The 14,924-nt window shown below is 39.1% G+C and overlaps 2 protein-coding genes across 3 annotated transcripts in view; both read right to left on the bottom strand.

The window, feature by feature from the left end:
• chd8 (chromodomain helicase DNA binding protein 8) overlaps positions 1-2,512 on the bottom strand; it is a 29,058-nt gene extending 26,546 nt beyond the window's left edge. For both annotated transcript variants that reach the window (XM_041803962.1, XM_041803963.1), the window contains exon 1: positions 2,437-2,512. The gene's annotated coding sequence lies outside the window, so the exon portion shown is untranslated. The remainder of the gene's footprint in view (positions 1-2,436) is intronic.
• A 3,705-nt stretch (positions 2,513-6,217) lies between these two features.
• On the bottom strand, positions 6,218-14,144 carry cbln12 (cerebellin 12). Its single transcript, XM_041803971.1, has 4 exons — positions 14,005-14,144; positions 12,740-13,399; positions 9,602-9,721; positions 6,218-7,746 (listed from the first exon to the last, which is right to left on the bottom strand). The coding sequence occupies exons 2-4, from the start codon at positions 13,019-13,021 to the stop codon at positions 7,549-7,551; spliced, it is 600 nt and encodes a 199-aa protein (XP_041659905.1). The 5' UTR covers positions 13,022-13,399; positions 14,005-14,144; the 3' UTR covers positions 6,218-7,548.
• Positions 14,145-14,924: the final 780 nt, after the last annotated feature.

Here is a 14,924-nt window from a genome sequence, read left to right as displayed (position 1 = left end):
GCACGATATTATCTGCCTATCGGTATTGGCAGGTATCAAAATTTCTGCCCATATTTACATCCGATATTTTGCCTTTGAATTTCAGGATACATTGACTGTAAATTTGGTCATTTATACTAATAAATTAGTGGAGTTTTAGGCTGAACCAACAAACCTATGTCAGTTAAGGTCTTTTTCTTTATTTACCCTCATTCTTTAAACTTTAAAGTGTTTTTAAGGACTAAAGTTTGTTTCCTTGGTCATCCTCAAACCTTAAAGTGTGTCCATAAGGACGGAAATTTCTCGTCTGAAAAGCATATTTAAATAATGGTATCGATATCGGTTAAAATGAACCTGTAAATAACGGCATATCAGATATCAACAAAAATCCAATATCGTGCATCCCTAGGTTTGATACAATGTATAAAGATGTCCTAGACACCTAATACTGGTTAGTTTCACTGTTTTTATTTATTTTGTAAGAAAACTAAGGATGCAAGATATTGTATTTCTGCTGATCAAGGATGTGATCAATTATTTACAAATTCATGTTAACAATACTGATATGTCAATGTAGTTCAGACCTTAATCTTCAGTCAGTGAAACACGCCTAAAAAATTACAGTCCCTAAAACACAAATTAAAGTTTAAGAAATTATGATGAATAAAGAAAAAGACTTCAGGTGAAGTAGGTCTGAAGGTCCAGCCTATAACTCCCCTATCCTATTTTTTCATACAGCCAATATCAACAGCTGATAGACGCAGATTTTTATAGCCGAAACATGGGTTGTAAAAATCAGCAGAAACTTTCACATCTGTCAATATGGTTATATTATTGATAATGTTGTGCATCCCAAGTGCCCATATTTTCACATTTTTCAATGTTCCACATTTTTAAAATTCAAATAAAAACACATCATGATTCATTTTTGTGCCTAAAATCAACTCTTAGTTCACTTAATCTTCCAACTACAATCCCCCAAAAGTAAGACACTTCAGTTCTGCAGAGTTATCCTATGCCTCAGTTGATAAATTTGACTCTACAGTTGGAGAAAGGTATCAAAAAGTCTTTTGATATCTATGGAAAGAGAAAAATTTCTTTATTTTTCAGGAAGCTAATGACTGTCATTGATTATTTAATGCTTTTTGTCATTAAGTTCAACATATAAATATGTGGCCACCAAGTCTGAAAATGGGTTTACCATTGTCTCAATGCCATTATTTACTAGATAGCTAGATACTGTTACCAGTTTTGATACTATATATTTTAAAATTTCTCTGTTTTAATTTACAAAAAACTGGTGAAACCTCCTATACACTGTCTGGACTCCACACAACATAGGCAACGTTTCCATACAGAAATATTACCAATGTTTCCTGCAATTAAAACACTGTACAAGAGTTTCCTTGCAAAATCTGGTAGAATAATAAAGCAACTGACAAAAAAGATATACTTTAAAGCTTTGCAACGTTTTAAACAGTTCTATAACTGACACAGAAAGTAAGGTTTTAAACACACTGTGTGAAAAAAGTATCTAATTTTCTGAAAAATGTAGTTACGTCTGAATTGTTTCCTTCTCAATATCACATTTGTCTTAATCCAAACACAAGATAAACATGCACATTTTAGTTTTGCGCCAAACGCGCTTGGTAAAGTTTTAGTGTTCCCAACAAAACAAGGGTCGTAGTAACAAAATTCCCATTTCAGTGTGGTAGAGTTGTTTTCTACTTGACTCACCGGTGTGTAAAAGATAAATTAGTTTGATAACGATGGAGTAGAAGTATTAAACCGATACATAACCTCCTTAAAACTAATGACTCCCTGAATGTTTAAAGGCTATTGTTTTGGAGTAAAGCATCTAAACTCGTGGCTACCGCGTCCAGAAAACAGCCTCAATGTGATGATCAAGGGGTCAGAAACGGTCACTTTAAGTGGTAAAAGGGGGGTTTCACTGAAAAAATACAAAGTTTGACTACCAAGGAAAGATAGTATGAATGAAAATAGTTTACAGTGAAGTCAGACGCGAAGGGTACTGATGCTGGAGGGATAGGATGCTTCCCTCTCTGCTCCTATGTTGCAGTCTTTTCTCTCAAAACCGTCGGCTAGCATTAGCTTGAACCGCCACAAAGATGTGCCTGTTACAAAAGCGTGTGTATCACCGGAAACATATTTAGCCTTAAAAATACAATAAATTATACGTTTAAGATAATTACATAGCTTCTCTGTCATTTACTACCATCCATTCAGTCCACCGGACTCCTTCAATCTCATCAACAAACCGGACCAAACCAAAGCAACGTGCCACAATAACCATTGCCCGTCAACGTTCAGACACGGGTTAGGCCGCAATACTGTTTCACTTGGTCTGCGCCTGTTTTTCGGCAAAAATACCTGAAAATAAGCATCATATTCACTGCCCTAACTCTCTCAGTAATAATTTCGGGGTGCTAAATTTACCTTTGCATCGACACACATGGCTTTCTCCGTCTCACAACACTGTACGATTACAGGAAACGGCCAGGGAAGAGCAGGAACTAACATTCTTGCCAGGGAGAGCGTAGAAAGCGTGCCCCTCGGATGCTACGAGCGCTGATTGGCTGCTTTGCTCCCAAGCCGGCAGCATGCGGGCATTTTATTGGCTGCGTGAGCTATCCATCAAATGAGCGGCCCCTTCTAGGCGGGATAAGACCAATAGTTTGGTTGAGAAAACAATAAATGCGGCCTAGCTGAGATCATTTGACTGAATGATCTCCAACATCGGTGTTTTACAGACATAGATGCTCACACAAGGGAGAACCGTCGTTTTAGCGCTGACTGAAGAAAAATAAACGGCGTTTTAATGAACGAAAATGTTTGTACAGCGAGCATCATAATAGGCCTGTTTGTGAAAGACACGGGCAGTTTTTTCAGGGTTTTAATACATTGTCTACAGCTCAGGAATCACCTTCAACTCGTGATATTGATTGTTTTTCCTATTAAAATTAACATCCCCAATCATGTATGTACATTTAAGGCCATTTTCTGCGATTTTCGCCGAATGTTGTTATCTCAAGAAGTATCGATAAAGGCTTTCTTCCAGATACCAGAGAGATGCTCGTGTGCTTGCCGCGGGAATGCTCTCTGTGTTTGGGATTTAGCGCCCCCTAGCGCTGCTAATGTAAACCATGATTGTTATCAGTTTTAGCTGCCGGTTTCAGTTATTTTAAGAATAGATTATCCTGTTGGGAGATGCGCTACCAACATGTACCCATGTTTCTGTTTTTAGCATTGCGTGGACTGTAGTTGTAGTAATAGTATTAATAATAACAAAAATAATAATTATGACATTCGGTTATATTAGCACTTTTCAATACAGGGGCAAATAAAGTACTTGACACAACATATGACAGAGCAGACAGAAGAAGAGCACATACAAAGGAACGAGCAAGCAATACAAGAAAGACAACGATATAGTGAGAAATAAAACAATAATAAATCAAAATGTATTGAGAGGAGAAGCAAAATGAGGGACTTATTCATTTCAGTGGTAGTCATGGTCATGGTTTATTGGCATACAAGAATAGGAAGTATCTATATGTATTCAAGTTATGTAATTGGGAAGTTTTTTTGCTGTACTTGTACTGTTCTGAATGGGTTAAAATCAGTAATACTACTTTAACTTATGTACACTTTTAGACTTGGGCAGGAAGTAACTACTTACATTTACTCAGATTACTGTTATTGAGTAGTGTTTTTTTGTGCTTGTGCTTTTTTCAGTCCATTTTAAAATCAGGACTATTACTTCTACTTAAGCAAGTTTTCACCAGAGTAACTTTACTTTTACTCGAGTACTATACTAGTGTATTTATTCCACCTCTATTGACTACACATAACACATAGAGAGAGAATGATTCCTCATTACAATCCATAAACTACAGATTCCATAAATATTCACTCCCTTTAAAGTGAATGACCTAAATTAACAGAGGTCCAGCTAAGTGCTGCAGAAGTCTCACAGTTAGTGGAATGGGGACCACCTGAGTGTAATGAATTTATCTCAAGTGATTGTGAGGTAAAAACACTTGTGTCTGGAAGCTACAGGCACTGGTTGATCAGTATTCCTGGTTACTATTACACCATGAACAAAAAGAACACTCCAAGCAACTCAAAGACAAGGCTACTGACAAGTATTAGTCAGGGGATCGATACCAAAAAAAAATCCAAGGCACTGAACGTCCCCCAGAGTTCAGTTAAATCCATCATCAAGACATGTAAGGAATATGGCATGTGTGTGAATCTGTCTAGATAAGGCCGTCCCCATAAACTGAGTGAGCATACCAGGAGGAGACTAGTGAGAGAGGCCACAAAGACATCTATAATTACTGTGAAGGAGTTACAAGCTTCAGGAGCTGAGATGGGAGAGACTAATATTAAATCTGGACTAGAGTTCACCAAAAGGCATGTGGGAGACTCCGAGGTCAAGTGGAAGAAAGTTCTTTGGTCTGATGAGACTGAAAAGGTACTTTTAGGTCATCAGACAAGACGCTATGATTGGCGGACACCAAACCCTGCACATCACTACAAACACACCACCTCCACGGTGGTTGCAGCATCATGCTGTGGGGATGCTTCTTAGCAGCCAGCCCTGGAAAGGCATGTAAAGGTAGAGAGTAAAATGAATGCAGCAAAATCAGGAAAATCTTGTAGGACAATCTTACTCAGCCTGAAAGAAAACTACAGCTTGGGAGAAGATTTATTTTGAAGTAAGACAATGACCCGAAGCATACAAAAAAAACCTCACAGAAATGGTTTAAGGACAACAAGGGGAATGTTCTGGAGTGGCTGAGTCAAAGTCCAGTCTTCAATCCAAGAGAAAATTTGGGGCTGGACTTGAAAAGGGCTGTTCACACCTGATCCCCATGCAACCTGACAGAGTTTTGCAAAGAAGAATGGAGTAAAACTGCAGTGCACATGTGCAAGCCTGATTGAGACTCAGACTCAGCGCTGTGATTGCAGGCAAAGGTGTGTCTACTAAATACTGGACTTGGAGGGGGTAAATATTTATGCAGTCACTTATCTTACATTACATATTTTTGTTTAATTGACATTAATTTGTAGAAATCTGTTTCCACTTTGACATTATGGAGTTTTTTGTACTTTTTTGTAGCAAATTACATGACCATTGACCATGATTGATTTATAAAATCAATAAAAGGTTAAAACATGTAAGGGGATGAAAACTTTTTATATACACGGTATGATCCTTTAGCTGATCTTTAACCTCCTTTCTCAAACTGGTGTGTATACCAGCTTTATTCTTTCTTTCTTGGATGTTGAAGTTCATCTTTATTTTTTCAGTATTTTTGATCCATGAACTATTTCAACATTAGGGACCTCATACTGAGAAATACCTTGTCAAAATACACAGATCTCCTGTTTAGTTAAGGGACGGGACCTTTTATTTGAAGTTCTTTACATTGTGCATTTTCTAAACAAAGTTAGGTTAAATGACATTATCACAAATCAGTCAATGCTCAGCGATCTCTATCAACTGATAACTATTCCTTTTCTCCTCAGCTTTAATGTCAGTGAGGTTGTTTCAGGTAGATTAAATGGCTTTTAAAGACACTGGAAACCAGACCTAGGGAGGGTTTTTTTCTGTGAAGGAGCATATATAACTTTGATAAGGAAATCATACACTACAGTCTCCCATCTACTGCCATTAAAAAGTCTCCAGTGAGTGCATTAATGTGACACCATGAATTAATGTCATGGCTCTCAATTTTGCAGGAATTCGTACTCCCCCTAAAATCATGAGAATGTGATTCTAATAGAAGCTGGAGATGGTGGCCATGAAGCAGGCAAGCGTGAGTGACTGCATGTGACAGCGCTCTGCACTTCATCCACTGCAGCCCTGCAGAGAGGAGCCTGCCTGCTCGCCAGAGCCTCCATCTGTCTGCGGCCCTGCGAGGAGTATCCGCTATCCACCACACTCAGCTCCACGCTGCTCCGCTCGGTCCACGCCAACGCCAACTCTGCTGGTGAGAGCTATATTTACAAACAGCTGCCGTGGCACTGAGAGCCCTGAGAGGAGGGAGGATCACTGATTTACATGAGCAGATTAAATTGTCAAAGCAAGCTGAAGTATCAACATGGTGATTTCTGGATTATAATCTATGAAATATTTCATGTGTTCTTCATAGAAATGTATGCAAAATGAGCCAACTTCATATGATTTTATTTTGATATTTTCTCCTCATAGAAATTTCTGTGTAAATAAACATTTTTAGCAGGTCACAGACAGGCATATGAAGGAGCATCAGTCATACAACAGCAGAATAAAGGGAAAGTGTTCGCTAGACAGGAGGCCATGTGGAGCACAGCAGACAGATCAGTGAGAAAAATAAAAGTATCTTAGCACAGAAGCCCACATTGCACATGGCTACTTGATATTTTTGTCACAATTAAAGGATCTCTTAGTTTACAAACCCAACAAGTATATTTATACACATAAATAGAGCAAATCAAATCCACAGATAATCATTGTCACTGATCAATTAGATATGGAAGCCCAGATGGACATACATCCGTGCACTTCATGTTACTGAAAGAGTACATTTAGATTTTTGTCGACATTTCAACACTTTTAAGCCATTATCTTAAGATAAAAGTGCTAGTTTTCTTGAAATAACAAGCCTATTTTTTGACATATTGAGTAAGGAAATGAAAGCAAGTCCTTATTGCAGGGAATCCGGTGCTGTTAGCCAAAAAATAACAAGATAAACGAGACTAGATCTTAAGAAAACAACCAAAATTGACTCATTATACATCGAGTAAGGGCCCAATCCACAGGTGCAGTTTCTTTTCTTGTTCTTTTCTCCCAGGTGACTTTTTTGGTTAAAATGATTATGAAAACTCGAGTTCTGGTCCAGAAAAGTAACCTTTGTTGCAGCAGATTTTAAATAAAAAGCAAATAAAGACGTGCATGAAACGGAAATGAAGTACAATCACTCACTCAATCAATCAATCAATCAATCAATCAAACTGAGTACCCTCAGTTGAAAGTAGTTCTACTTTTGGAGTAACACTGTGTTCATTAGTGTCACTTCTGACCAATTAAAATCAAGAAGGGGCGGGCTTCTGATACCAGCTTTGTCAACAACAACGGGGGAGGAGAAACCAACCTAAGTCATGTTTTTAAAGGTAAAGTTTCCAGGTGTACAACTGCTGCGAAATTTTAAGGAAACTATTAAGCTATTAAATAGTTAAAAACAACACTATGGATAGAGCTGAGGGACTCAGAAGTCAGCTTTTGTGACCTCTCAGCACAAGTGCTGGTGTGAAGCTGGTGTTAGCACAAAAAAACAGCAGCAATGGACACAGGCCCAAACATACAGTAAAATGCATGCATGCATGTCCTCTAAAGGCTTCCATATTTTGGCTTATTTCCCCTCTTTTTCTCCTGGCCTCAAGTGACGATTATATTTATCTCGTTTTGCATAAAGCACATCCTTTCATGCATTGTATAAAGAGTTACAGATTGAAGCCTTTTCTCTTTCTATCACTGCTTGAAATCTTCCTCCACCGTCCTCACAAGGGGAAGACCAGGAACCCAGAGAAGGTTGAGTACTTCCAGCCCCCCATCAGGTTTCCTCGCTCCAGTCTCAGGTAGGCTTTGTCCCCCTTCTCCATGATCACCAGGCCGGCGTTAGTGGCTGCTTCTCTGGTCACGTCCTGGTCCCCAGCGAACGCTGAAATCATGGGCCAGCCGTTCAACATCAGACTGACCTACAGGAAAGCAGATCAGTCAGTCAGTCTTTATTTATAAAGCGCCAAATCATCAAACTAATTATACCTGGATGTTTTCTATAAAGATCAGTTTTCTTACTGACTGATAGTATTAAAAGTAACAGGGATGCACAATAATGAGATTTTTTCAATATCCAATAAAACCAAATGTATTTTTGCTGATACTAATATTGATATAAATGTAGTTCAGACTTAAAACTTCAGTCCTTGAAATCCACGTTAAAGTTTCACGAATGAGGATAAACAAAGAAAAAGATTTCAGCCGACATTTTTCTGGTGGTCCTGCCGAAAAACCCCACAAGCTTATCACTTAGTACAAACTTATTATTTACATACAGTTGATATTTATAATAATAACAATAATAATAAAATATTATTATTATTAACAATAATAATAATAATAATAATAATAATGTTTATTTATATAGCACTTATTAAAGGCAAAAATAAAAAAAAGTTTATCACTGAAAAACACAATAAAAAGAAAAATAATCATTGTTTTAAAAATAAAAAGAATACAACAAGAAGTAGTAACAAATTTGACAGACTAAATAGAAGAATAAAAAAGGAAGGAAAAATTAGATAACATAATAAATACCTTAAGCAGTGGAAAAACACTCAAAAGACAAGGTATCATGGATAAAACACAATTCACAAGAGGACTTTCTGCTAAATATACGGCATATATCAGCATTTACAGCTGACATAGGCTGATATCTGTATCATATATATTGGTTGTGAAGATCAGCGGAAATTTCCAGCTCTGCTGATACAAATTAACTCTTTAAGGTAACACCGGCAGATAGCGTTATCATGTTGATGATATTGTGCATCCCTATAAAGTTCAGAGGCTTTGAAAAACTTCATCAAAACAGGTGCATATGAGAAGAATGAGTCCATCAAAATCTACGGGGAAACTTCTGCACACTGTCTCTACATTGCACCAGACTGGTGTTTTGTTTTTTTTGTTTTTTTTGTGCACTTTACAAAATGTGCAGGAGTTTGGGGTCATTAAAACCAAGACATAAGTCAATATGTGCTGTCTAGGATCAATAATCATATTGGTATGGCTTCAAAATCAGCATTCATATTGTTTAATTTTGACTAAAAATGAAACAAAGTTAAAATTCTGGACAACCCTAACAATGAATAAGGTTGTCATCATTTTTAGTACCTCAGTTTCAACTGGTGTAATGCCTTGTGTTTAAAAACAATGCAATATTTTAACAAGAGAGAGGACGAAATAAACAAATGCACTGGTAACGTTTCAACACTGGAATGCTGCCAATGTATTTGTGCAATGTAGACAGAGTGAAGGAAATTGCCTGTGTTCCTTTTTGGGTACAGAAGAAGAAAACAAGAAATTACCAAAGACAGAGTGTCCAATCACAGTTAATAAATCTGGTATTACAGCCCTCATCTAGACCAGTGGTTCCCAAACTTTTCAGCCCAGGACCCAGGACTTAACCCCACTATCCAGGTGTTCAAGCATATAATGATACAGTCATGCACAGTCATGTTCACTCACTGGCATCTTAAACATGCCTCAAGTCACTCTGGAAACAATGTTTTGGAAAGCACCCCCCCCCCAAAGAGGTTGCAACCCCCATTGCATCCAAGCCCCCACTTTGGGAATTACTGGTCCAGACCATACCAGTAAAAGTGTTTGGAGAGACCCTAATTAATCCACCAAGGAAAGCCCCCCCAAAAAGAAGAAAATCTTCCTCAAACAGGCAGAAACCTCGAGCAGAACCAGACTCGCTTACAAGCAGCCATCTGCCATGATCAGACAAACATAAGGGATAAAGGACTGCATGCTTCTGAGGTCTCATACCTGAATAGTTTGTCTGTTGTAAGCCTTCACAACATGGAAGTTGAAGCTGTACACTCCTCTTCTCGGAGCGTGGAAGACGCTGCTTTCTTGGTCAAAATGAGTGCCAACGTTCACCAAAATCTGTAACAATTAGAGAGGGAGACGAAGAAAGGTGAGACAATGTCCATTCAACTTTATAGAAAAACAAACCTTACAGTCCCTGTAAAGTCAAATACAAACTTTGTGTTTTAACACAGATATGTTGGAATAAGGTTGCTGTGAAACATTGAGCTCCATGAGTGACTGAATTTTGGATTATGACCATTAGAAAGTTGTTCACCTCTTTCCTGGCTTAGTTTTATTTATTAAATACAGGAGCCAATGGCATCACCAGTCTTGATGGGGAATTACCTCACTGCCCTAATGTCACAATGATTAAAAAATTAACAAGCTGTTCATCTCGGTACAGTGTGTCGTTACCTGATGTCACTTCCTTCACTGAAAGTTAAAATCCAGTTACAGTACATGCTGTGTTTTTGCACATTGTGAGGTAAATTTCCCTAATCTTTCAGCTACGGTGGCCTACAGGCTGTAAAGGTTTCAAAACGGAGATATTTGTACCAGAAAACAATAAATTTAATCCCAAACTTCTGTCTCTCTGCTCTGGCAGAGCCAGGAAGCTTCACTCTGATCAGAAGCACTTTTTAAAATCTAAGAGGATTGTATTTCTCATGAGTGGGTGTGGCTTCAGATCATTCAAGGACACGCCCACACCATCCTAGAACACATCTTACTGCCTCATTTTCCATAATTTTGAAGCGTAATTTTTTTAAGCTTAGAGATGTTTTTCATGACTGCACTTTGGCATTTTGGTTCATAACACGGTGGCCTGTCATACAACAAACCTAAATACAGATTTTATTACATCACTTTACCTGAACTTTAATGACTGCAAAGGTCATGTTTATGTTGCTCTATAATACTATCACCAAGTTAAAGCTTTAAGGTCAACCAGCCATTTCCACTTTGAAGATTTAGAGTTAAAACAGAGGTGATCAAACCTTTGCAGTGGCTGTTCTGAAGCTGTGGGTCAGTCAAACTATTCAAATAAGAAGTGCTCTGTTATTTAACCAGGCAGCAATGCAGGTTAGGTAAAAAACTTCTTTAAGTATTGCTCTGTATGAGTTTGTGTTATCATATGTATCACAATACTGGGTTCAAAAGAGAATTTTATTATGATCAGGTCTTATTTTTGGCATAGCGTCAGTTTTGCTAGAACTGGACCACATTTCTGTATGACATAAAGACTAAAAACAACTCTAAAATCTTTCATGATGTGAAAGATGCTATCGCTCTTCTGCCGACAGCACGAGCCCCCCCCCCCGTGGCCCAACTGCCTAAAACGCACGCTAAAGTGCCCTCCTGGTTGGCAAAACACACTAAACTGCCCTCTTGGGTGGAAAAAACACACTAAACTCCAGAAGACCATTAGGACCAAGAAATACTATGAAACATTACTGTTGCATGACTTTTATGTTGGGCCCTTTTTTGATCTATATTGAGCCAGAACTATATCTCACAGAACCAGTTTGGATTATCTGGTGCTAATATGGTGTTAGAATGCACTAGAATACAGGAAATGCTATTTCATTATATGCTATATAATGTGCCATTTGTATAACATGTCTAAAGTGCCCTTGAAAACACGCAAAACTCAGTGCCCTCTTCAGTGGTGAGAACGCACTGTATGCGCCCTTTTCTTTTCGCCCATGCCCTTGAAAAAGTCTGTGCACGCCACTGAGTGGAGTGATTAGCTCGGACTTAGCCATAGCTGCAATCTTGTCTGAACTGGACAACATGTCTTTATTAAAACAATGGCAGAGAGCCACACTGAAAGCTTTCTGTGACAGAAAAGATGTGTTGGCTCTTCTCCCGGCCTGCTTCGGCACAGATCTGTGATTGTTACGGATGGGTTTACAAGTGAAACCCATGGCTGCTGCCGCGGTAGATGTTAGCTCGGATGTAGCTGCAGGAAAACGGCAGTTTAATCGAAACTGGACCACATTTCTGTTTAAAACAAGAGCAAAAAGCCACACTGAAATCTCGTCTTGGCAGAGACGTTTTTGCACATCTTGACACCTTGGCATCAATTTCACTCACAGAGAAGCCCCGCCATTAACAGTCTAAGGCAGCGGTAATGTTGTATTATCTTGTCTTTCTGATTGGCCCGTCATGAATGCGACAGACAGAACGTTCCTCCAATCGTCTTTCGAGAAATTTTTTTAAAAATCCTGCCCTTCCCAAACACTTTCTATGGGAGCTTTCCCAGATGAATGCAATGAACCTGTGAAACAGTCTTAAACAGTCTAACTGGCAGATAATGCTCCGTCTTCAGTGCTGTGACTACCTTGTTCTGGGGAGTAGGCGGAGCTACTCCTCTAACCTGTCCGGCATTACAACAAGCATCCGGGATAGTTGTGGTCAGCCATATACTAGGGTTTAACATAGTTTTATTTTCAATGAAATGAGAATAACAAATAACAAACCCACAAAAATACTTTTTTTTTGAAAGGTTGTGATGAAATAAATCACCTTTATTTATATTTTTTCATAGATGATTGCCCCTTATTTGCATTGATCATACTGTAAGGCATTGTTCATTGTGGCTCTTAGTTCATAACTTTCTCTGCTTCTGCCTGAGTTTTACTTAGTAAGAAAAATGCTTTTAAACATTTATTCAACTTGACTTGATGAGGGTTAGTGTCAACAGATAGCTGCTTCAGCTGCACACTCCTTGGCCTCTTGAATCATTATTTAACACTGCAAAGGTCTCCCAAAATATTTCCCAGAATAGCCCTAAAAGTTGGTGAAAAGCTGCCCTGTCTGAAATTCAGTGTTGACCTCATTATCAGCCTCCTCCACCTCTGAAATCTAATCGTATGTGCATCTTATTGTCAGAGGTCGTCTGGCTGAAGCTGCTTAAAAATGAGAGCTGTGTGGAGAAAACTGGAGCTTGATTTTGATTGATGCACAGAAAAGATATCCTTTTTCTTTGAAATAGAGACAAAGCCATGGGGAAGATCTAGAATTGTTGGAAAAAGTAATTCCTCGTCTTTCAGAGGTGAGTTTTGTGACATACATGGTTAGATTTATACTCACATTATCAAAGTAGATGATCATGGTGCGGTTGCTCATGTCTGTGGGCTCGTGGTTCGTCTGCCTGCTGGCCGAGAAGGCCACTCTGCCTGAGCCGGAGCGGACCGACATGCCCAGAGCGTTACCGGCCGGCTCGGAGGAAGGAGTGGAGTCACATACGACCAAACATTTCCCCTCCAGGATGATGGGCTCTGTGTCATTCTGGGCCCTGGACTCCTTTGGTCCCCACATTAAAAGCAGGAGTAGGAGGATGGGGAGGTGGGAGGGGAGTAACCTGGGATGCATCACTGAACCTGGGATGTTTAGTCAAATATCTGTGATAGCTTCTAAGGTGAAGAGATGTCACTTTGGACAAAGTGGGATGAAAATAAACATGCTACGATGAAGAAATATGGCTGTGTGACAGTTTCCCAAACTTTAACCTCTGTTGACTCTAATAAAAACCCAGGTGGGACAAGCAGATAGGTCTCAGAAACTAATGCTAGTCTGAAAAAACACAATGCTCACTGGATGTCACTGCCTGTCATCCTTTTCTGTGTTTTGCCCCCAAATCCCCTCAGTGTCTTGTGTGCTGAATCAGCAGGGGCAAGAGTGACAATCACACCAAAAATCTCCTGATATTTTCAAGTTGATTTCATCAGCAAAAAGCCTGACAGGACGCAGCTGTGAAGTTTGGAGAGAGAAAAGAGCAGAAAAGTGAGTAAAGATCTGAATGAAGGAGGGGATGGTTTAAAAAAAGAAGATGGTGAGAGAGGTGAGGACAAACAAACAGTGGATATGAGTCTGGAGAGGTGACAGGGAAAAGATGTCGGACCCAGGAGGGAGCAAGAAACAGAGAGGGAGAGGGGGAACAACTCCACTGAGTGGCCATCTGTCTTCTACACGTATCCCCTCCTCCCTACCAATGCTGCCATGCACAAATTCCCACACATGCACACATCTACACACTTCTTTGTGCTTTTGGTTCACACTTGTGCATGCACTTTTATCAGCTAGACATTAAACATCACTTTCTCCACTTATTTGCTCTCAAAATATATAGTTGGACTTTAAGATTTAAACATGTGACCCTTAATAATCATGAATATTTAAAGATAATTCATTTAACATGGGTACCATCCTGTATAAAGACGTTTTTTTTAGCTTTAATAAAGCATCATACTCAAACACAGCTGGTATAATAAATACAATAGGAGAAGAAATGTCCTAAAATCATCCCAGAGCAGTTTAATCTGAGTATTTCAAGAGAATAAAAACTAAAAGATCACCTGTTTCCGTCAGAGCAATCTTGTATTCCATATCAGGTGAAAACAGCAGCTTCCTCTCCTGAAATCTTGCTAAAAATCTCCGTCTTCTTGCCCCTGTATCACATTATTTCAAAGCACGGCAGTCAGTCTGATCACCACCGATGCCAGCTCCTGCTCTGATCTCTCTCTCCCTCTCTCTCTCTCATACAGCAACACCCTCCCTCTCCTCCCGCTTCTTTCTCACCCTCTATGTTACATCCTCCCACTCACCTTTACAGTGAAGTAAAGAAAAACGGAGAGAGGATAATTGGGTATGTGAGCTGCTTCAAAGAGCAAAGCTAATGTAAGAGTGGCAGGTGTTTTTCTTCTTTTATTTTCAAGTATCCAGTGTAATCAGTGATCACCTTGAGAGTGGTTTTCAAGTTAAAAGGGATCCAGAGATCCTTTGGTGCTTGAATGCATGAATGGGAAATCAGATTTACACCTCGAATGTCTTATAAAGCCAGGCTCTTTCATATGATACTAAAGACGAGGGTTGTCTTGACACCAGACTTTAACACCTTCAACAGGATGCTAGTAGAAATCAAACAATATTGACACCTGTTTTACTGCATGGCAACACAGATAGAAGTCCAATTTTGGCTATTTTCTTGTCCTGTTTTCAGTGCAGGAAACCCCTGAAAGCTGCCAAAATGGCACTCAAACATTGGCAATGTATTTGTGCATTAAGACGGTGCTATCTTGGTTTTGTTCAGGGCAGGTTTGAGTCAAAAATAGGACTGCTCATTAGCACTTTTCAATACTTTTCAGTGGATCATTTAAAATCTGAGATTGTAGAACAGGGGAGTCAAACATAAGGCCCTGGCCCGTGGTACAGTAATATCCATAAGATCATTGCATAGTTCCATCATAACTGACCCTCCAGTATAAGGTCTGGAGAT

This window comes from Cheilinus undulatus, linkage group 13 (genome assembly GCF_018320785.1).
Source record: "Cheilinus undulatus linkage group 13, ASM1832078v1, whole genome shotgun sequence".
NCBI lineage: Eukaryota > Metazoa > Chordata > Actinopteri > Labriformes > Labridae > Cheilinus > Cheilinus undulatus.
This window is presented reverse-complemented; position numbering and strand designations above follow the sequence as displayed.